At 48.7% G+C, this 23161-nt stretch overlaps 2 protein-coding genes across 4 annotated transcripts; one reads left to right on the plus strand and one right to left on the minus strand.

Annotated features, from left to right (window-relative positions):
• The first annotated feature begins 2766 nt into the window (after window positions 1–2766).
• On the plus strand, window positions 2767–22484 carry LOC103650680 (probable LRR receptor-like serine/threonine-protein kinase At1g67720). Of its 2 annotated transcripts, none has more exons than XM_008676243.4 (11): window positions 2767–3213; window positions 3301–4507; window positions 4591–4662; window positions 4738–4806; window positions 4935–4955; window positions 5062–5130; window positions 5216–5382; window positions 5451–5831; window positions 5913–5972; window positions 6076–6268; window positions 21746–22484. In XM_008676243.4, exons 1-11 carry the CDS (start codon window positions 3114–3116, stop codon window positions 22272–22274), a joined length of 2868 nt encoding a protein of 955 aa, XP_008674465.1. In that variant the 5' UTR covers window positions 2767–3113; the 3' UTR covers window positions 22275–22484. The 2 variants fall into 2 exon arrangements, with proteins under 2 accessions (XP_008674465.1, XP_008674464.1); XM_008676242.4 differs by having other exon boundaries at window positions 2782–3213; window positions 4884–4955.
• LOC111591133 (uncharacterized) lies at window positions 18366–21549 on the minus strand. 2 transcript variants are annotated; one of them, XM_035966320.1, is made up of 3 exons: window positions 19465–21548; window positions 19241–19356; window positions 18366–18772 (listed from the first exon to the last, which is right to left on the minus strand). In XM_035966320.1, the coding sequence occupies exons 1-3, from the start codon at window positions 21386–21388 to the stop codon at window positions 18632–18634; spliced, it is 2181 nt and encodes a 726-aa protein (XP_035822213.1). In that variant the 5' UTR covers window positions 21389–21548; the 3' UTR covers window positions 18366–18631. The 2 variants fall into 2 exon arrangements, with proteins under 2 accessions (XP_035822213.1, XP_023157762.1); XM_023301994.2 differs by having other exon boundaries at window positions 18614–18772; window positions 19241–21549.
• Window positions 22485–23161: the final 677 nt, after the last annotated feature.

Genomic DNA, 23161 nt, shown 5'->3' on the forward strand with positions numbered 1-23161 from the left:
CATTAAATGCGTCGTCAGATGTCAGATAAAGGCAGTCGCGGACGGTCCGGTCGTGCACCCCGGACGGTCCGCGAGGACGCTATAATTCATTTTACCGAACCCGTCACCTTTAGGTTTTTCGGTTCTGCACCGACTGGACGGTCCGCGCTTGAGGCCGGACGGTCCGCACTTGGTCTCGGACGGTGCTTGCTTTTCCATCGGACGGTCCGTAGTGTAGACTTGTGTGTTTTGCATTGGTTCTGTCCGAGGCTCACCCTAGTGTCGCGGACGGTCCGCCGCAAGGGCCTGGACGGTCCGCGCTTAGGTGATTTTTCCAAAAAGCTTCTCCTGTCCGGAATAATCTACGGTATTTTGGACAGTTGGCTTTAGAATAGTTGTAGATGAACTTATGCACCTGTGAAATGATCAACTAGGCAAACTGGTTAGTCCACAAGGTTTGTGATGGTCGTCAAACACCAAAATCGATTATAGGAAATGTTGAGACTATTTCCCTTGCACTATTCAACCCCCTCTAGGCTACTTTCAACTAATCAATGATACATGTACGATTTTACATGAAATCTCAAGAATTCAAATTTCCTTGTCCGAATTTCATACAAACCAAAACCAACTCCTTATTTGGCACTACAAAGGTACAAAATTTCTTCATTGGAACTTTGTCCATGTTTGAAGATATGTATACCCTTAGATACTAATGAAATATTTTCTAGAACTCTATCAGAAAAAGATCCAAAGTGGACCCTGGCTGGTGCCACCCTAGGATCCCACAACTCGTGGGGCGAAGCCCCTTGTACTTAGACCTAGAGCCCTCTAGGTTGAGGGTCTCAACCAAGGGCCTCCCGACATTCTTCAAAGATGTCCTTGAGCCAGTATTGTCCCAAACGATATGGCCTCAAGGCAGGACAACACTACGTGTTACATCCCTACTGCCACATGTACCCGCAATACGGCAATCACATAACACTGGGTAGAAAAATAAGGCTCCCATCAATTGCATTAAATATGACGGGTGACATTGTGGTCAAGAGGTATGTTGTGCTACACATAATATCGCAGGCATACTTACGTGCACTATGTAGGATGTGTGGGTGCAACAGTCATTATAGATGATGAGGGCATCATTCCCACACAAACAATGCATGGACCGACAACACAAGCACGTGCATGAAAGCTGAATCTCTAGGTTCATTCTAACCTAGTCAATTGTGTTTTAGAGTTTACGCTTGGTGCCATGGATGTTTTAATGATTAGGAACTTTGGAGAGGACCATCAAGGATTTAAGAAAGGCCAAGGTGTCGAGGAGGAGCAACAAGGGTGTCCACAATAGGAAGGAGATCATGTCCGGCTCGGCTGTGATTCCATCTCAGGTTCTAGGACCAGTCTGCACTAAAATGTACGCCTAGAACACATCTAGACTCCGATTGCGACTGACTTGATATGGTTGGAAAGATAAGAAAAATATATAACCAACCCAACTGGTCCCACCTTAAAATTCATCCGGAGTCAAGAGGAATCATAAACATAATTCAGCGCTCATATTCTGTTTTGGTGTTGCGACTTTGTCTGTTGGACCGTTGGGTCGTGTATCGTGTTGGAGCCCATTAGAGGTACATCTAGGGGTTGTGCATGCTCCTAACCTCTATTTTAACAGCAGCCGCCGCCACATTAGGGTTTGGGTTTTGCTTAGATCATATCTGTCATCGAACAATATCGTCGTTCATCGGTTTGTGAGACCCCACCTCGTGATCAATGCAGTTTTGATTGCATTCTTCCTGTTCTTGCTTGCGTTATTGATTACGCTTATAGGGATAAGCCTTCGTGGACCAGAAGGAGTATAAGAGCATGATTGGATCTCTCCTGTACTTGACTACGATGAGGCCAGATATACATTTTGCAGTGTGTCTGTGCGCTCGTTTATAGGCTTTCCCACACACTTTTCATAGATAGACTATGAAAAAGATTATGAGGTACTCGCGCTTTACTCCTGAGTTTGGTTTATGGTACTCTTCTTTTTTTAGTTCTATTTTTGTGCAATTATTCTGATGTTGATTTTGTGGGCTATCGCTTGGAGCACAAGTCTACTTCTAGGACTTATCAGTTTTTGTTGACTTCATTAGTTTTTTGGTCTTCTCGCAAATAGTTAGTGTTGTTCAGTAACAGTAGTAACAGTAGTAATAATAATAATAATAATAATAATAATAATAATAATAATAATAATAATAATAATAATAATAATAATAATAATAATAATAATAATAATATACCATTACTAATTACTAGAACATCTGCCTAGATGTTCTTAATCATGCAAGGTATGCTTTTAAAAGCTGTGCTCGCAAACAGGCAGGCTGATTGTGCATGAGGGGATGTAAAAGGCAGGCGCGGTAGCTTTTCTTTGGTTGGTGTAAGAACGAAGCTAGGTGTACGTAGATCTGCCTGGTGTTGGCGTCGCTGGAATAGCATGAGAAAGAGCAACCGTGGCCGTGCTCCTGCATGTCAAATGCCAATACTGGTTGATGTTACTGGAGTTGGTGGTGGGAGGGTACGGTGGTGGTAGTCATATTCATATGTAGCTTTGCCTTTACGAGTTGATGAATGTGGGCATGGAGATGCATGTGAAATGTGAATGGGCATCATAAAGCACAAAAGGAACCCGCGAATCCGCTAAAGAAAAGAAACATGCTATTGGTGGGCATGCATGATCCCGATCCCAGTCCCAATCCCAATCCCAATCCCAATCCAGCAGTACATTTGCCGGGCATGGTTGAGAGAGGAGCCTATGCACTGTTGGTTTCTGTTGTTGAGTTGCTTGGTCCCCTCCTTTAATTTGGTTTGGCCCCATACATTCATTCAATTGAACCAAGCAGCAGCAGCAGCAGCAGCTTTACTGTTGCTGTGGGCTTTTGCCGTGACCAAATAATATAATCAATCCATGTCCATGGTGATGCTCTGCTACCTTTTGATGCTTTGTTAGGACAGGAGTTAGTGCTGTCTGTGCTCCTCTCATCCCTTCCCCTTGCTTTGCATCGAGTTGAGTACGGTCTCTCACTCACTCACTTCGCCTGTAAGGAAGGAAGAAGGAAGGGATACGATTATTATTGCAATTGAAAGCGATGGCATCAAGCAGCAGCCTCAATCCCTCCTCCTATTCGTGCTTCCTCTTCGTCACCGCCGCCGCCGTCTTCTTCACCGCCTCCGATGCTCAGGTGCCTGGTGAGTTATTGCCTTCAGTGTGGATATCGATCAGTTAGCCCAACTGTGTAGCACAAAACAAAAACAAATACGTAACGTACTCCACAGGATTCGTCAGCATCGACTGCGGCGGCTCCACCAACTACACGGACGAGCTGGGCCTGCAGTGGACGGGCGACGCCGGCTGGTTCCCCTTCGGCCAGACGGCCACCATCTCCGTGCCCTCCGAGAAACGCGCGCAGTACTCCACGCTGCGCTACTTCCCATCACCGTCCGCCAGCAGCAGCAGCAGCAGCAAGCACTGCTACACGCTGCACGTCCGCACCCGCACACGCTACCTCGTCCGCGCCACCTTCCTGTACGGCAACTTCGACAGCAGCAACGTGTTCCCGGAGTTCGATCTTTACCTTGGCGCCTCCCACTGGTCCACCATCGTCATCTACGACGACTCCAAGGTGGTCACCAGGGAGGCCGTCGTCCTCGCCGCCGACCCCGCCCTCAGCGTCTGCCTGTCGTCCACGGGGACGGGGACGCCCTTCATCTCCACGCTGGAGCTCCGGCAGCTGAACGGCTCCCTCTACTACACCGACTACGAGGCGGACGCCTTCCTGGCCCTCTCCGCCAGGATCAACTTCGGCGCGCCCACCGCCGACCCCGTCAGGTACCCGGACGACCCCTACGACAGGATCTGGGAGTCGGACATGGTGAGGAGGGCCAACTACCTGGTGGACGTGGCCGCCGGCACCGTCAACGTCTCCACCGACAGGCCCGTCTTCGTGGCCGGCAGCGAGAGGCCCCCGCAGAAGGTGATGCAGACGGCGGTGGTCGGGTCGCTGGGCGAGCTCACCTATCGCCTCGACCTCCCAGGCTTCCCGGGCAACGGCTGGGCCTTCTCGTACCTGGCTGAGATCGAGGAGTTCTTGGTCCCGGAGACGCGCAAGTTCAAGCTCTACATCCCGGGGCTGGCGGACGTGAGCAAGCCCACGGTGGACATCGGCGAGAACGCGCCGGGCAAGTACCGGCTCTACGAGCCAGGCTTCCCCAACATCTCGCTGCCTTTCGTCCTGTCCTTGGCGCTGAGGAAGACCAACGATTCGTCCAAGGGGCCAATTCTCAACGCCTTGGAGATATACAAGTACATGCACATGGAACTCGGCTCACCGGATGGACCTGTGATGGCGACCCTGAGCCTGGCCCTGGCGTCGTCGTCGTCGTCCTTGGCTGATGTTGCAATGGAAGGCGGTGATCCCTGCCTACCTTCACCCTGGTCCTGGGTCAAGTGCAATTCAGAAGCGCAACCAAGAGTAGTTTCCATGTACAGCTAATTCCTATTAATTCATCTCTGAGGAGCTAATAAGCCACGCACTGACCTAGCTTGGTGGTTGTTCGAATCTGCAGAAATCTTTCAGGAAAGAACTTGACAGGGAGCATACCACCCCAAGTAGCGGATTTGCCCTGCTTAGCAGAGATGTATGTATATAAGCTAGCCTAGCATTGATTGCCATTTGAACCTGTCTGTCAGCAGCATTTCAATTCTCTTTGCAGCGGATTTGCTAATAACATGTTGACGGGCCCAATTCCTGATCTCAGTGGCTCCTCCAACCTATCCATCATGTGAGCATTTCAATTCTTTTGCTGCTCATCATCGTCCTCTTCTCCTTTAATTTTCTCGTTAAAATGCATGCATGCAGTCATCTTGAGAACAACCAACTGACCGGAACTGTTCCTTCCTACTTTGGCAGCTTGCCAAAACTGAGCGAGCTGTAAGTATAATAGTATAGTGTACTTCCTTCCTTTCCTCTCTCTCTATGTGTATATATATTGGTTGAATTAAGATTCCTTCAATTCACCAATACAACAACTGTTCAGGTACCTTGAGAACAACCGGTTGTCTGGACCCATTCCCAAGGCTCTGCTAAGTCGAAGCATTATTTTCAAGTTCAGTTTCTTTCTTGATCAATAATATCTTCAGTTTATTTCTTGATCTGATATCATCTCTGCTAATACGTAAACAAATTTTCAGCTACTCTGGGAACGTGTACCTTGGAACAGCAGGGAAGCAAAAGAAGAAGCATGTCATCATCATTATATCTGCTCTGCTTGGAGCATCCTTGCTACTTGCAGCCGCCCTCTGTTGCTATATGCTGACACGCAAGGCCATGAATTCATCATCCTCACCACAAGCACAAGGTCTGTTCTCCTCGATCTGCTGTCCGTTATCGAGCTTGCATTCATGTCTGCATGCTCTACCATTGCAGAGAAGGCGCTTCCTGCAGAGCAGAACAAGTTGCAGAAATACCCAAGCACGCAGCAGCTGCAGTCGATCGCCACCGAGACGGCTCATCCCTACAGCCTGTGTGAGCTGGAAGAGGCGACCAACAAGTTCGCGAGCAGGATCGGCTCAGGGGGTTTCGGGATAGTGTACTACGGGAAGCTGAGCGATGGAAAGGAGATCGCTGTGAAGGTGCCTAGCAACGATTCGTACCAGGGGAAGAAGCAGTTCTCGAACGAGGTGGTCTTGCTCTCGAGGATACACCATAGGAACCTAGTGGCGTTTCTAGGCTACTGCCATGAGGATGGGAGAAACATTCTGGTCTACGAGTTCATGCACAATGGAACGCTCAAAGAGCAGCTGCATAGTAAGATCGATCGATCGATCTATCTATCCATCCATCCATCCACGTCCTCCATCGCCTGAATGTCATTTGACTGACTTGCAGGGCGCGACAAGCACATCAGTTGGATCAAGCGGCTTGAGATTGCCGAGGATGCTGCGAAAGGTCAGCTATAGCTTCTTCATCTGTTCCAAGCAGCTTAGCTAGAATCAATCGAGATGCACACAAGGAAAATGAAATGAAATGAAATGAAATGAAATGGTTGCAGGCATCGAGTATCTTCACACTGGATGCACGCCATCGATCATCCACAGAGACATCAAGACGAGCAACATCCTTCTGGACAAGCATATGAGAGCCAAGGTGTCCGACTTTGGGCTATCCAAGTTGCTGGCAGCGGAGGGCAAGGACTCTCACGCGTCAACCAACGTGAGAGGGACAATGGGCTACCTGGACCCGCAGTGAGTACAAATCATCTCTCTCAACCTTGTTGCTCAGGACAGGACGTGCTTTGTTAGGGCTTTGATAGTGTAGGAAGGGGAAGAATACAGATCGCTCAGCCATGTTCGATTCAGTGTTTCGTTTCTGGAATAGTTCTTCGTGCGCTACACGCCACCTTATTTAAGCGGTCGCTGGGCTCAGCGCCTCAGCCCACGCTTAGATGGCCCACTCCGGCCCAGACAACCGAACGTTGCCGCGTCGCGGCAGCTCCTTGCATCGTCAGCTTCAGTTGTGATGCCTCGGCTGCTTCCTCTTCCCCGGGCTCGCTCTGGTCGTCTACATGTTCTGCCTGCAATGCCCTTGTAGTGGTGCTGACAGTCCCCTCCTTCGGACGCCACTTGCCCCCCAAGCTGGCGCGTGCAGAAACGTCATCTTTAGAGCCTCATTGTCTTTCTAGGTGGCCAGATATGGATCTAGGCCGGACCAGACGACACGCACCTGGGAAACCATCGACCCGCCACGACGTATCGTCCTACGAGATAAGATCTGTAGAGGCACCTGCAGACCGATGTTAGAATAAAGGCAAAGTAGGAATGACCGGGTGGATATGTGATGAAGCTGGAAGCTGTAGTTTGTATGCCACTGGTCCAACCCTTTGCACAATTGTGTAGGGACCGAAAAACTTGAAAGCTAATTTCTGGTTAGATCTTGCAGCAATTGAGGCTTGCACATAAGGTTGCAGCTTGAGATATACTTGATCCCCCACCTTAAAGACCAGTTCAGAGCACAACTTATCCGCTTGGCGCTTCATCCAGGATTGAGCATAGAGAAGGTGTTGCTGAATCAATTTGGAAATAAGCTCTCGATCCTGCAACCACTGTTTCAGATTCGTTATCTCGACGGTAGTCACTGAATCCACACCAAAATGTCGGGGAGCATGGCCGTAAAGCACCTCAGAAGGAGAACGTCCCAGGACCGAGTGGTAGTTGGTATTATACCAAAACTCGGCGACAGCAAGCCAAGATGACCATTTGCCTAGGCATAAATGAACAAAACATCTGAGGTAGGGTTCAATGCACTGGTTAACCCTTTCTGTCTTGTCGTCCGATTGAGGATGATAGGCCGAGCTCATACACAGCTGTGTGCCGGATAAGTGAAAGAGCTGTTGCCAGAAAGCACTGGTGAAGATCCGATCCCTGTCTGAAACGATGCTGGAGGGCATACCGTGCAGTTTGTAGACATTGTCAAGGAAAAGCTTTGCCACTTTTGCTTCTGTGAAGGGATGAGCCAGAGGCAAGAAGTGACTATATTTCGAGAATCTATCAACAACCACTAAGATACAATCCACTGATCTTGACTTCGGAAGTCCCTCAGTAAAATCCATGGATACTGAGTGCCAAGCCTGAGGTGGGACTGGTAGAGGATTCAGTAAACTGGGATATCGAGCACGGTCCGACTTGGCCTGTTGGCATGTGTTACAGGACTGCACATAACGATGGATGTCACGTTTCATACCTTTTCACATGAACAATTGTTTCACCCTTCCGTAGGTTACCGGCACCCCCGAATGACCACCGAGTGATGAATTATGAAACGCTACAATAACCTTGGTTTGCAACACAACATTGCTAACTAACCACAGACGATCCTTGTGGCGAATGAGGCCATTCTTCAGAGTGAACGGAGAGTCTGATTCAGTCTATGTAACCGTGAGCTATGGGTTAACAATTCTCGAGCTTGCGAGTCCTGCTGATATCCTTCTATAATCTCTTGCACCCATGTCGGTGTACATTGGGACACATGTAGCACATGTGCCAAAGGGTGAGGACAGCAAGACAAAGTGTCGGATGTGGCATTGTCGCATCCATGCTTATAAATGATTTTGTATTGTAAGTCGGGTAATTTTGAGTAAACCTTCTACTGCCATATAGTGTGAAGCTGCTGCTCGTTAAGTTGTGCCAGGCTCTAATGATCCGTGTATATATGGAACTCAGCTAGTTGGAGGTAGGATTGCTATTGTGCCACTGGAAGCAAAATTGCCATGTATTCCTTCTCGTATGTGGAAATTCCTTGGTTCCTTGGTCCCAATGCCTTGCTAAGGAAGTCTATAGGGTGTCCTTTCTGCATTAGAACCGCACCAATGCCGCTATGACACGCATATGTATATATGCAAAATGGGGTCGAGAAGTCTGGCAAGGCCAAAACCGGTGCCAAGATCAATGCCTGCTTCAGTGTCTCAAACGCCTGTTGATGCTCCGAGGTCCACACAAACAAGGTGTGTTTCTTGAGTAGCTCTGTGAGTGGCTTACTAATTATCCCAAAATGGCGGACAAACTTGCGATAGAAACCTGCCAGCCCGAGGAAACTGTGAACTTCCTTGATGTTAGTGGGAACAAGCCACTGTTTGATATCTTGCAACTTTGCTGGATCCGTGGCAACCTTCCATTGATCCTTGTGCAAGAGCTCGAGGAGAGTGGCTAAATGCTGCAGATGGGATTCGAAAGTAGGACTGTATATTTTTTTTGATAAGACAGGAGGGGCGAGCCCCTACTGAAAATTTTATTAAAACTTTAAAATAACAGAGTTAGAAGCAGACAGAAAGCAGATTACAAAGGGTAAAACAGCCTAACTACAACGGGAAAAGGAAAAGAAACGAGGTCTACTGCCAAAGCTGAAGCCATGCAGGAATTGTCGAATCAAAACGGCCTTTAGCCCTCAGCATGACAAGATGAAGTTCCCTTGCAAACTCGTTTTTGCAGTGCTGCACAGTCGGGGCTTTGTTCTGAAAAAACCATGCATTGCGGGTTTTCCAAATGCTCCAGTTCATGAGAATGACAATTTCCATAGAGAATGGAACATTGAGTTGTTGCATTAGGTTTACTGCCGCGGCCTCAGGATTAGCAATTCTGGGAGACGTCAAACCAATAGAAGTCCAGCAGGCCTTTGCAAAAGTTACACTTGAGGAAAAGATGGTAAAGAGTTTCTTCCTTTTGCCAGATGCAGTTCTCACAAGTGTAGGACTCTAGGTTCATATTCTTCCTTTTCAGCAGATCTCTTGTATTGAGTCTGTTTTTTAGCCACAGCCAAAAAAAGACCTTGTGCTTTGGTTGACACTTGTTTTTCCAGAGCAATCTGAAGATCCGGTGAACCTGGGCCTGACCCATCAAATGCTTATACGTTTTTTTTGTAGAGAAAATGTCTGCTCCCCAAATGAGTTTCCAAGAATCGTTTGTGCTGTTTACCATGATTTGGCCCCAGGTTGCATCTAAGTCTAAAAATTGTTCATGAGCTTGAACCGACAGAGGAAGCTGGAAAATTTCAATAAGTTGCTCTTTTTGGAGAGCCTCTTTGATGGACAGTTTGCTGTTGCGGGCAAAGGAGAATAGTTCAGGGAATTGATTAGCCGGGATGCCCGAATTCCACATATCTTCCCAGAATAGAATGGTTCTTCCATCTCCAATTTTTGGGGCAGCCATACCCTTGTAATCTTGGACAAACGTAAGTAAGCTTTTCCACCAGAAGGAGCCAATTTTCGAGCAGCCAGGCATCCTGGCTGTCCTGTAATAGTTGCTCCAGACCAAGTTAACCCAGGGAATATCGTGACTGTTGAAGAACTTGTATAAGAACTTCAGGAGCAAGGCTTTGTTTTGAGTCTCTATTCTTACCACTCCCAAGCCCCCATTTTTTTTTGTCTGGGTAATCATACTCCAGGCAGCTAGCGCCGGTTTCTTTGAATTGACGTCGTTCCCCCTCCAGAGACAGTGCTTCCGATAGGAATCAATCTTCTTAATCGTGGTCACCGGGATCTTCAGCGTACACATCAAAAAAGTCGGGAGAGCTGAGAAAACCGAGTTAACAAGCTCGAGCCTGCCAGCCTGCGAGAGGAGGGCAGAAGTGCATGAAAGTCGTTTTTGAATCCTCTGAATGAGTGGTAAAAAGTGGCATATTTTAGGTTTTGCAAGCCCCAGCGGGATACCCAGATAGGTAAAGGGCATTGAACCTATCTGACAGTTAAGAGTTCCAGCAAGGATCACCATTTTAGCCGGACTGACGTTGATGGGGTACATACTTGATTTGTTGTAATTCACCTTCAACCCCATTGAAAAAGCAAAAGAGTTCAGGACAGCTCTTAGAAAGAATAGCTGTCTAGGGCAAGCTTCCAAAATCAGCAGCGTGTCATCCGCGTATTGGACTATCGGAAAATCTTGACCGCAATTCTCTGGCAATGGTAACTTGAGCAAGTTTTGCCGCCGCGCTTTATTTATGATGCTTTGAAGCAGATCTGCCGCGAGAACAAAAAGAAGAGGCGAGAGTGGATCACCCTGCCTGACCCCACGCTTGCAGTGGAAAGTTTTCCCAGGTACACCATTAAGAAGAACTGAAGACGTGCCAGACCGAAGAATGTCCCTAATCCAGTTAAGCCATCTGGGGCCGAAGCCATTGTGCAGCAACACCTGAAGAATGAACTCATGCTCTAGAGAATCAAACGCCTTTTCAAAGTCCAATTTGAGCACAATAATCTCTTTTTTTTGAAATATGGCAAAGATGGATATATTCGAATGCCCAGGCCAGGCAGTCTTGAATGGTTCTTCCTTTGATGAAGCCATATTGATTTTTATGAACCAGGGAAGTCATCACAGTCTGAAGCCGGTTAGCCAGCAGCTTAGTAATGATTTTCATACTATTATTCAGAAGAGAGATTGGTCTGAAATCGCCCGCTACTCTGGCATTATCCTTCTTCGGAATCAGAACAATATAAGAGCCATTAATGCTTCGAAGGCAAACATCTCCGTGGTAGAATTGATCACATAAGTCATAGAAGTCTTGTGAAATAATCGGCCAGCATTTTTTGATGAAGTTAGTATTAAACCCATCAGGTCCCGGGGATTTATCAGAAGGAAGGGCCGCCACAATACTATCAATTTCTTGCTTTGAAAAAGGCTCATCAAGCCACTGTAAGTCCCTGTTGCAGAGAATCAAACTAGGAAGATCAAAGACATTGTCCACGAAATCGGAGGAACCCAGTCGTTGTTTGAACGCATTCCAGAGCAGGTTGGCTTTGAGGTCATGCTCTGAAAAGACTGCACCACTGTCATCTTCGAGCAGCGCAATTTTATTGCGGCCATGTCTTACCGTTGCATGGGCATGAAAGAATCTGGAGCAGATATCTCCATCCGTAACCCATTTGATGGAGGCCCGTTGCTTCCAATAGATTTTTTGAAGCCGAAGCAACTCAGCAGCCTTGAGTTGCAAAAGCTCGCGGAAATTCCATTCTTCAATCAAAAGGTCTCGATGCTCTTCGATAAGATCAATAAATTCAATAATCAACTTAATTTGGCTCACAGTTTTGTCAATTTTTGGCAGGGACCGCTGCCAATTTTTTAGAATCTTTCTGGTGGACTTGAACTTTGCTGTTAAATTCTTCGCTTTGTCCAAAATGCTTGGCATACCCGTCCACGAATTTTGAAAAATTGTCATGAACTCGTCAAACTGTAACCAGAAATTTTCAAATCTAAAGATCTTGGGCTTAGGAATCTTTGACTTAAAAGAAATCAAGCAGGGCACATGATCTGAAATATCCCTGGGCAACGTTGTAGCGAGAGTATCAGGGTAACTGACCGCCCACTCTTGCGACATGAAAAACCAATCGAGTCTCTGGAGAAGGGGTTCCCTTTGTTTATTCGACCAAGTAAAGGAGAGGCCATGGAGGGGGATTTCCACCAGATCTAGCTGGCTGATTGCCTCATTAAAGGCCAGCATCATATTAATGTCCCCCCTGCAGAATTTCTATTCTCAGGCCTACGGGTTAGGTTAAAGTCCCCAACAATCAACCAACGCTTATCGGAGGGCATGTTGATATTAGAAAACCAGTAGGACTGTATATAAGGATACCGTCGAAGAAAACCAATGCACATCGATGTAATACTGGAGCTAGAGTGTCATTCATTGCACCAAGAAATGTATTAGGTGCTCTCGTAAGCCCAAAAGCCATCACTCGGAACTCGAAATGACCGAAGTGTGTTTGGAAAGCTTTTTTCGGTTCCTCACCAGGTTACAACTGAATTTGGTGATGTCCGGCTTTGAGATCAAGTTTGTTGAACTAGCGAGCAGAGACCAACTCATCCATCAACTGATCGAATATCGGCACGGGGTATTTACTCTTCACCGTCATGGCATTCAAATAACGGTAATCAACATAGAATCGCCATGAGTGGTCTTTCTTCTTGACCAAGAGAATTGGAGATGCAAAGGGACTGCTGCGCTTTTGTATCACCCCCTAGGATAGCATTTCCTTAACTTGAGTTTCAATTTCATCTGAGGGTTGGAGGGTAATGGTATGGCCTTATGTGGAACGGCTGGGCACCGGGGATCAATGAAATTGAATTATCACACGGGCGGGTTGGTGGGAGTCCCACTGGATCGGTGAAAATGCTAGGATAACTGCCGAGTACATCTTGCACTCTGGAATCCACTGCAGCTGCTGCTATGCTAGAGTCAGATGTGGATAATGATATTTCAGATAGTAACAATAATTCCACCACCATTCCCACTAGTAAGGAAGACCTGATACCCTAAAGGTAGATAGTATTTTCCTGGTAAGAAATAGCCATCCACTTGTTTGTCCAATCCACTCTCCTCAGGCTATATCGCTGCAACCATTCCATACCAACCACCAAATCAAACGATGGTAGAGCCAAAAACTTGAGATATGCTGAAAATTGATAAACTTACATGGTCCATTGAGTTGTTGGAAGGTGGTGTGAGCAGGTAATAACTTGGCCATTAGTAACCTGAACTGTAATTGGTGTTGTCAATTCTTGGACTCCAGACAATAGTGGTTGAAGACTGTCATTGAGAAAAGTATGTGAAGACCCTGAATCAATAAGAACCAAGAGATTATGTTGTTGAATCTGACCCTGTAATCTCATGGTTGATACCGTGTCAGATCCGGACCATGCTGCATTAGACAGGGATACAACCATCATCAGTTGCTCTGTCGGTTCAATGACTTCCACTGTAGCTTCATCCAAGGTGAGCAAATCCCAGACTTCCTCAATGGCGTGAAGTTGCACCGTGTTGGCACACTTGTGCCCTTGGAACCACTTCTCTACACATCGATCACATAATCCAAGTGCTCGACAGTAACTCTTCAATGATGCCACTTGGTCAGCAACACTAGTGGCTCGAGTGCTGTCAGTTGGAGGCTTCTCACTGGCAGTCAGCCGTTCTATGGATCGATCCAGACGAGCACAGTCAGACAACGAACTCGCATTCAACCAAGCCGTTCGGTTGGAGAAAGGCTCAGCCCGGCGACGCCGTGTGGAATCCTTGGCCTCCTCCTGCACAAGAGCGAACGCACAAGAAGTATCGAGGTTTCGAGGTCGCATGGTGTAATAGCGAGGATCAGTCCTAGACTCGTAAGCTGCAAGTTCATCCACTAAAGAGGCAAGCTGCTCTACATAATTGGGCACTAATCCTAGTTGTCTAATGTGGAATAATTGGTGTATCAAGGATTCTTGTTATTCACGGTCGAAGCGCTCGTGAATCAGACTACAAAACTCCTCCCATGACAACTGACGCAAGCTGCGTTCCACCAACTGAAGCCAGCACTCAGCTCGCCCCACAATATGCATCGTAGCCACTTTCACCCACATGTAATAGTCTGTCTCATACATCTCGAAATAATTTTCACATTTGGTCTTCCATAGTTGCGGTTGTGAACCGTCAAGCTATGGGAAATTGAGTTTGGGTAAACCCCCGTGCGCCTGATGCGGTGATGCCCCCATCACGCATGGACTCACGAGGAAGAAATTGCTTAGGCATGAACCCAGAAATCCGAGATGGATGGTTAGCACACGTACACTTGACCGGGCCGTGAGCCTGGGTTGCACACTCGCGCTCTCGGTGAAAATTGTCGATGCGGTGGCTTAAATGCCCGTCGGCGTGATGTAGTCCGACAGGTGGGGGCGCGGACGCTGAATCATATGCACCGAAGATACCCGGTTTGCCGAAGGATGTTTGGCGGTGCTCATGTTCGAGAAATCGGTTGACCCGGGTAATCTCCAACTCGAGGTCGCCGACGCGCTTGTCGATGTTAAGTTGGGGCGTCAGAGGTCGGTTTCGGTCTTCATCATCTCGAGCGCCATTAGCGGTTCTTCGCCTTGGAGAGCGGCGACGTCGACTTGCTGCTGTTGGATGGAATCACAGCGATTGGTGAAGTGATTCTAGAGTTCATCGCAGCGATCATCGAGGCGCCGCTCAAGACCATCGCAGCGGCCACGACTCCGCTTGACAAGACGGGCTTCCATCAGCTGCATTTCATCGAGCAGCCTACGGGTGGCTGCGTCAGCGGTCTCCATGGTGCTAGAATGAGGATGACGAGGGACGATGATGAATGGATCCTGGATGACGGTCTTTGATACCAAGTGTTAGGGCTTTTTTTTTTTGAAAGACGCGGCAAGAGAAATGCCACGTCCAAGCTTTATTAAGAGGAAAAAGAGAACACACTTACAGACACTTAAAAGCCAAACAGCTCCCGAAAAAGCCACCCAAGAACTCAAGAATGAGAAAAAAGATAAAGAACGCTACGCAGAGACACTAGCAACCAAAGTCAAAAGAATTAGCAATTCGTTGCTGCCCAAAAACATCCTTATTAACCCTGCAATCACACACTCTGACTTCTCTAGGCTTTGGAAGGTTCTGCGGTTCCGCTCTTTCCAAATCTCCCACCAGAAAAGGATGATCAAACCATCAAACTCTCTCCTTGAGCATTTATCGACTTTGGCTCTGCACTTGTTCCACCAAGTGTATATTGACGAAGATTGTGCCATCCCTGGCAGCAACGCGAGGTCAAGCCAATGAGAAAGCTGCGCCCACACCGCCCTAGTGAAGATACAGTTTTGGAACAAGTGGGTTATAGCTTCTGGTTCTTGTTTGCAAAGTCTGCAAATCGGATCATTACTCCAACCTCTTTTCTGGAGATTTTCAGCTGTTAAGATCTTATTATGCAACAGAGTCCACGCGAAGAAACGACATTTTGGCTCCACTTTCGCCTTCCAAATTGGTAATAGATTGCACTTGGCATACCCTCCAATGAATTGGGCCAAATAGGCACTCCTGGTTGAATAGGCACCATCATTGGTCCAGCGCCAGTAAATGGCGTCCTCAATCACTGGATTTAATTGCACCTCGCGTAGAGCTTCCCAGAGAGCCACAAACTCTCTAATTTCCTTGGCCCCAACAACTGGAGAAATGTGGAAGATCCATCTGTTATTTGTTGTGGCTTTTAGAACTGAAATATTCTTCCGTGAGGACTTGGCAAAGAGCGTGGGAGCTATCAATCGTGCCGACGTGCCATCGATCCAACACGAATGCCAAAAAGAGGCTTTAACCCCATTGCCCACTGTCACCACTGTAGACGCATGAAAGAGATCCCGATCAACCTTGCTACAGGGAATGTCCAAACCGACCCAAGCTCTTTCTTGATTTTTCCACTCAAACCAAAGCCAACGAAGTCGTAAAGCTCTTGCAAAACGCTCCAGATCGACGATTCCCAAACCACCTAGGTTCAAAGGGCGCTTCACTAACGGCCACCTGACTAGGCAGTGTCCCCCAGAAATATTTTCTGGTTCCTCTCCCTTCCACAAGAAACTACGACGAATTTTGTCAATTTGCTTGAAAATCCACCTCTGTTCAGGGAACACAGTCAAGTGGTAAATTGGCTGAGCTGATAGCACTGTTTTAACCAAAGTCAATCGTCCAGCCTTAGATAATAGTTTCCCTTTCCATCCCGAAAGTCTAGCCCGCACCTTGTCTAACAGTGGCTGCACATCAATTTTTCGGAGGTTTCTCAAATGCAGGGGGAGCCCAAGATATCTACTCGGGAATGAAGCCAGCTTCCCCGGGAACCACATGGGCAAAGATTCGACCATATCTGCATGACAACGGATGGGAAAAATTTCCGTCTTATTAAGATTAAACTTAAGCCCCGAGCAACGACTGAAAGTTTGCAGGATACTTTGGAGGACGCCGAGCTCGGCCTCAACTGGTTTGACAAAAATACCCGCATCGTCAGCGTACAAAGAGCAATTAAGGGTTGCCGGACATGGAACGATTTGCGAAAGGATTCCTGACTGGATCGCCCGCTCAATAATTCTTTGAAAAGGATCGATGGCGAGGATAAAGAGCATAGGGGACAAGGGGTCACCTTGCCGGAGTCCCCTCAAATGGGTAATTCTCCTACCCGGCTTTCCATTCATAAGCACACGAGAAGATGATGAAGCGAGGAGAGCAGCAATCCAATTTCTCCATCTTGCACCAAAGCCAAGAATCGCAAGGACTTCTAACAAGTAAGCCCAGCTGACAGAATCAAACGCCTTGGAAATATCAAGCTTGATGAAAAGTGCTTCACATTTATTCTTGTGCAATTTTTGGATGACTCTCTGTACATATAGAAAGTTGTCATGTATACTCCTCCCTTTGATGAAGGCATTCTGCGATCTGGACACCAGCTGCTCAAGCCTAGGTGCTAATCTTTCTGCTAGCAGCTTTGTTAGAACCTTCGCTAAGCTGTTTATCAAACTAATCGGCCTGAAATCAGCAAGGCAGAGTGCCCCCTCTTTTTTTGGAAGGAGAACAATGTTTGCTTCATTCGCAAGATGGAGCTTAGAAGTGCGGTGATTATAGAATCCAATGAGAGCATTGACCAAATCTGTCTTAACAATACTCCAGCATTTTTTATAGAATAATCCAATGTAGCCATCAGGACCTGGAGCTTTCTGGGAAGGTATTGTCCGAATAACTTTGTTTATTTCATCCTCAGAAAAGGGGGTTTCTAAGTCACTCAAGTCTGAAGCCTCATAACCAAGAAAAGACCAGTTCAACGCCTGCTCCCTAGCTGAGTGAGATCCTAACAGATTTTTAAAATACTGAAAAGCCACCTCCTCCTTATCTGTATGGGTCAAAGCGATACCAGCGTTAGAATGCAGCTCCCCGATGAAATTCTTTTTCCGCCTAATATTCGCATGAAGATGAAAAAACCTAGTGTTAGCGTCCCCCAAACGCATCCATTTTAAGCAAGAATGCTGCTTTGCTCTAGACTTTTGCATGGCAGCCAGGCCCAATGATTTATTTTTCAAGAAACGAAGAAGCTCCAACTCTAGCGGAATAAGCTGTCTAAATTCTTGTGCCTTCTCTAAACACAATAAGGCAACTTGAACAATGGCCAATCGCAGTTGCAGATTACCACAATGTTGGGACTTCCAAATTTTGATGGCTACTGCAAGACGTCGCATCTTAATATGCATTCTCAAAATAGCATCACTAGTGTGAACCGGCTGATTCCAGTTGTGCTCCACCAGATCAAGGAACCCCGGCATTGTTGTCCAAAAAGCCTCAAACCTGAAACCCCGATAGAAATCAAAGTTGACGTCCCCTTGAAGGAATAGTGGTGAATGGTCTGAGATGAGGGAGGCGATAGCTTGCAGGTCGGAACGTGGGAACAGATCCAACCATTCAAGAGTGGCAAAGCAGTGGTCGATCTTGGACATAGTGGGGGTGTCATGGCCATTGCTCCAAGTGAAACGTTTCCCATTGAGCGAAAGTTCAATTAATTGTAGATCATCCAGAGTGCGATTAAACCGTTGGATCATCCTATGATTTATCCTCCCCATATTCTTATCACCTGCTGAGCAAATCAAATTAAAATCCCCTAAGGCAATCCACGCGGGGTTGGTAAGCAGCTTGATGGAAGCAAATTCTGCAAGAAAATTCACTTTGTCCTCATCGGATTGGGGGCCGTACACGCCCGTGATGGACCATTTTGTATTATCTGCTAAGGAGCAAATATTTGCAGTAATAGTGTGTTCTGTAGTGTACAGGTGATTAAGTGAGAAGTGCTGGTCAGAGGCTGCAATCAGGACGCCCCCAGCAGTCCCGTTGGCCGGAAGGCACACTGTCTGGGAGGCAAGAGCTTGACCAAGGGTTTCCTTCAGAAGGAAGTCATTCCATTGTGAGATTTTTGTTTCTTGCAAACACACCACAGATGCCCCAGAGGAAGAAATAAGATTACGCACACTGGCACGTCTTGCAGCACCATTCAACCCACGCACATTCCAGCATAAAATCTTGCAGTCTGATCTATTCATTTGAAAATAAAATACCAGTTGCGCTGCCATACAAATAAGGGAGAGGAGGGGCGTGCCGGGCTGGGGAGCCCCATATAAGGCAGGCCATCCCAAATCCAAAGCCAGAAACACAAAGGACACAAACACTCGCTACTGGCAATAATAGACCACCAAACACTAAGCCATGAACACAAACTTCCTTGGAGACACATCATAGGGGAAACTACTACCACACACCACTGGCCCAATGACATGGCCTTACGCCACAAATTCCACTGCATCGACTGGTGCCACCGTCGCCCTGGTAGATTTCTTCATCTTGTTCGTCTCCTTCGTGCCGAGGTTGGCCAGTGAAATAATTGCCTCCGCCTTGCCTTTGGTCAGTGGGCGATCAAAGTGCTGCGAAAGTTGTTCAACAACGTCAAGTTCAGATAATACAGATAGTTCATTGCGATCAGATGTCGAATTTAATTTTTTGACCAAAAGATCTTCAGCTATTTGAAGTGCTCCTTTGCCGACTCTATTCCTAGCCTTTTTTGCTAGCCTGCTGCTTTTGCGTTGAATGGGACTCGAAAGCTGCGGGTTTCCAGCAAAAGCACCACTAGACTGTCTACTGCAAGAGGGATCTACAGTTTGCAGGGTGAGAGGTAAATTCTGCGCACTATTATTGCAAGTTTGATCTTCGGTAGGAAGGTTATGAAAGGGATAGGGCGAAGACTCCTCAGCTGCTGTTGTAATAATGGAGGCAGCACCAGTCAACTGGGGGACATGCTGATTTGTTTGGACTGGACAGCTACCTAGGACTGGATCTGGGAGCGGCCTAGTGATTGACATAAGAAATTCATCAAGGCTAGGGATGGAAGGTACCTCTAGCGGAGGAGCAGAGAGCTGTCCAGTGCTCACAGTAGGAGACGCCACGTCCTCCATGGGTTGGGTGGACTGCAGCACCTGCACAGGCTTGGCCACCCTAGCTGTCTGAGAATCTGCAGCATCCAAACCACAAGAGACTTCATCAATCATTGGGTCAGCCCAGTCTGAAACATTAAAAACAGCATCCCCAAGATAAGGCATACAAAAATCAGAAACAGAACCTTGCTTGATGATAGCAGAAGGGTGTGCTGCAGCCTTCTCCTCAATAAAGTGCACCAAGGGCTCAGCAAAGGAGACCTTCTTGTTAGAGAGACGCTTGGGGCGCCACACCAGCTTGGAGTTGGGCATGAAAGCACCTTGGCCCCAGGCAAGATGATGAATAGCATGCTGGCGATGATATTGTGCAGGAGTGCGAGACCATTCCCCCTGGCGATGAGAGGAGGAGTAGCAGTCGTTGATCGAACCATGGCAACGGGACACTCGATCCCACACAGAGCGACTACGGTGACGGCGACCTCCATGACCGTCCTGCTCATCGTCATCGTCGCCCCCCTGGCGCCAAGAGCGGTTGCCGCGCTCCAACTGGCGCCCACGCTCCCGACGCTCCCCCAGGTGGTCAGGGACGCCATAATGCCACTCCATCACCCGGCGACGCTTCCTGCCAGGCCCCCCACCACCACCCAGGGAAAAACTGAGATCTTCAATTACCTCCATGTGGATAAGCACCTTGTAGAGCAGGCCATGTTTGATGCCAACCGGCCTCACAGGATGGACAGCTACCCCACTGTCTGGATCAGTGATGGTCAGCCAAGCCTCACGTGGCACCAAGCAAGGGTCGGAGCACCACGCCCACAAATCAAAGGTCCTAGTTCTCCTGCGAAAACTAGACTCCTCCTCCACAAAGTGGGTAGCACAGTGAGAGCCGATGATCAGAGCTGCCACCTTCTCATTCCAAGCATGCACTGGGATACCCTCCAACCTGAGCCTAAGATGAAAACCCCAACGGGTGACAGAACCATACCTCTGTTCATTCCATGCCTCAAAGGTGAAGACCCGGCCACGGTGGTTGATGCGACTTCGGTGAAGAACCAGCTGTTGGTCATGAGAGCTACTGAAGATGATGAGATATTGTTCTGGGAAGTGTTTCAATACCTGAAACCTACGGTCTCTGATTCCCAGCCTCTCTGACAGAGCTTCCTCCACATGCTTTGGTTCAGAGTCATGGCTGTTCCCCTCCAGCGAACAGACCACAGTCTTGCCCACCAATTCATCTCTTGCAGCCTCAATCGCTCCCGAAGCCGAGATCGCACAATCCACCCTCACAGGTCGGGCAAGGGGGTCCCCTGGGAAGGCAGCCATGGGCAGAGGAGGATTCTTCACTACCTGAACGTAAGAACGAGACTTGAAAGGGGCTGCAGGAGAAGTAGGACTGGTTGGCGTGGGAAGAGATGAGGTCCTCCCAAGTTCCCCTTTAAGGACAGGACAGGAAGCCGCCTGGTGCCCTTCCAAGAGACATCTCCAGCATTTGGTTGCGTTAGTGCAATTCAAAGCTCTGTGGTTGGTAGCGAAACAGTTGCAGCATTTACCCTCGACGTGCTTCAGGAACTTCTTTCTTCTTTCCTCGTGTGATGAATTGGAGCTCGGGCAAGGCCTAGGCTTGTTCTTCCTCCACCAATACGGAGGTCTGACCACTTCCCAGTCATCCGCGTCACCATCAATGAGCTCCCCAGACCTATCCGATTTCCCCAGATCCGCAGCAGGAGTAACGGCAGGGAGCTGGCCTGAACCTGCCAGCAGGGACTGGTTGGCACGGCAGGGCGACGTAGCCTTGGGGAGTAGCTGTGCAGGAGCGAGGCATGGGCGGCGGAGCAAATCCAGGAGCAGCGGGTCCGAATCGCCCTTCTCCGCCTCCACACCCAGATGTCCCATCCCATTAACAGCGAGGCTGGAGCGACGAGGACCAAGGAAATCCCGGCCACCAACTGAGCGCGGGAGGAGCAAATCCGACGCAATAACTCCGCGCCGCGCGAGCTCTGGCAGAGGCTCACCTCGAGCAGAGGCAGCTGGCCTTGGGGGTTGCGCATAGCGGAGGACCTGGGCGGGGGGCGGAAATGGCGGCGGCGAGCCGGGAGGAGGGAGAGGCATGGTCTACGGGCTTAAGTGTTAGGGCTTTGGTAGTGTTGGAAGGGGAAGAATACAGAGCGGAGAAGAGAGGAGGAGAGAGAGGTAGGTGATGAACATAGCCACGTTCGATTCGGTGTTTTGTTTCTGGAATAGTTCTTCGTGCGGTACACGCCAGCTTATATGGCCCACTCCGCCTAGACAACTGAACGTTTGCCGTGTCGCATACGTGGTTTGCGCGCTCCTTGCATCATCAGCTTCGGTTGTGACACCTCGGCTTCTTCCTCTTTTCGTGCTCGCTCTGATCGTCTTCTTGTTATGCCTGCAATGTCCCTTGTAGTGGTGCTGACAGTGCTCTAATATTTAAAATCCTTAATGCAGGTACTACGTCTCTCAGCAGCTGACCGAGAAGAGCGACATGTACAGCTTCGGCATCATCCTGCTGGAGCTCATATCCGGCTGTCCTCCCATCTCCACCATCGCCTTCGGGGACAACTTCCGCAACATCGGGCCGTGGGCCAAGTTCTACTACGAGAGCGGCGACATCGAGGCCATAATCGACCCCTCCATCTCCACGGCGGCCGAGTACCAGGACGTGCAGTCCGTCTGGAAGATCGCCGAGGCGGCGGTCCGGTGCATCGACGCAGAGCCTCGGAAGCGGCCCTGCATGCCTGAGGTGGTTAAGGAGATCCAGGATGCATTGGCGCTGGAGCGGGCGGCGGCGGAGACGACCACCAGCGACAGGGCGCTCGCCTGCCCTTTCTCCCCCGCGGCTGCGAGCGTCAGGTCCGGCGGGACAATGAGGTCGCACGACATGGTCATGGACAACCTGCTGCTCTTGGACGATGACGACGACTCCACCTTCTCCGGTTCGACCGTCACCAAGCTCAAGTACCCGGAGCTACGATAGCTGTGATGGAACCAAGCTCAAGCAGGATTGCAATTAATTAGTATAGTAGTAGTCAGCAATTCATTTGAGTTAGACTGTTAGAGCAGTGGTGAGATAGCAGATTTTAATTTGCAGTTGTTGTTACGTTACATTACATTACGAATGTGTTTGGTTGGCTGGCCTAACTCAGGACCAGGCCCATTTGATACATGCACATTATGTTTGGTTGTCTGGTCTAGTTTGGAAGCTGGCTGAGGCGGGCCCAACTGACTCCGTGGCCTGGCCCGATCGAAACATAGATAACTTACTTCGCTGGCTAGCCTGGCCCGTGTTCGCCCGGATAAAAATGTGTTAGGGTTTACTCGCCTCTCTCTCGTCTCCGGCTTCACTCGCAGCCGCATCTGTGGTTCTCACCTCACTCGTATGGTAACACAATACGTGCGGTCTTGTGTTATCGGAGCAGCAAGATCAAGCCGCTGTACGTGAAGGCGTCCCGGCGGTACGGCGAGCGCCTGCGGCTCGGCGACGCGGCGAGCGAGGGCGAGGAGACGGACGTGGAGCCCGACCCGTCCCGGCGCCGCCGTCCCAGGGTCCTTCGTCGTCGGCCCCAGCGCCGCAGCCGGTGGTGGTTGCCTGCGGCGTGCGAGCGCCCTGCGCCGGCGTGCCCGCGGGGCTGAGGCAGGTGTGCAAGCGGCTCAGGGAGAGCCGGTAGGGCTTGCGGCTTGAACTAATTACAACTAGCATGGTAACACAAGCTCCTGTTTAATTCATATTATTGTAATGCATTGTCATTTTCTCTAATGGTAAGTTGCTATGGTTGTAAATCATATTCAAATGATTGTAATTAGTTCAATTTATGTTTCAAAATCATATTTTCAGTTCAAATCTGTTCAATTTATTATTTCAAA

Source organism: Zea mays, chromosome 3 (genome assembly GCF_902167145.1).
Source record: "Zea mays cultivar B73 chromosome 3, Zm-B73-REFERENCE-NAM-5.0, whole genome shotgun sequence".
NCBI classification, from domain to species: domain Eukaryota; kingdom Viridiplantae; phylum Streptophyta; class Magnoliopsida; order Poales; family Poaceae; genus Zea; species Zea mays.

What these genes read in the sequence shown, in the direction of transcription:
- LOC103650680 (XM_008676242.4), top strand. Translation starts at nt 3,114, where the DNA reads ATGGCATCAAGCAGCAGCCTCAATCCCTCCTCCTATTCGTGCTTCCTC. An exon ending in CAACCAAGAGTAGTTTCCAT is followed by an intron (nt 4,508 to 4,590) that starts GTACAGCTAATT and finishes TCGAATCTGCAG; the next exon opens with AAATCTTTCAGGAAAGAACT. An exon ending in TTGCCCTGCTTAGCAGAGAT is followed by an intron (nt 4,663 to 4,737) that starts GTATGTATATAA and finishes TTCTCTTTGCAG; the next exon opens with CGGATTTGCTAATAACATGT.
- LOC111591133 (XM_023301994.2), bottom strand. Translation starts at nt 21,388, where the DNA reads ATGCCTCTCCCTCCTCCCGGCTCGCCGCCGCCATTTCCGCCCCCCGCC. An exon ending in TCTCTGCTCCTCCGCTAGAG is followed by an intron (nt 18,773 to 19,240) that starts GTACCTTCCATC and finishes CAACTTTCGCAG; the next exon opens with CACTTTGATCGCCCACTGAC.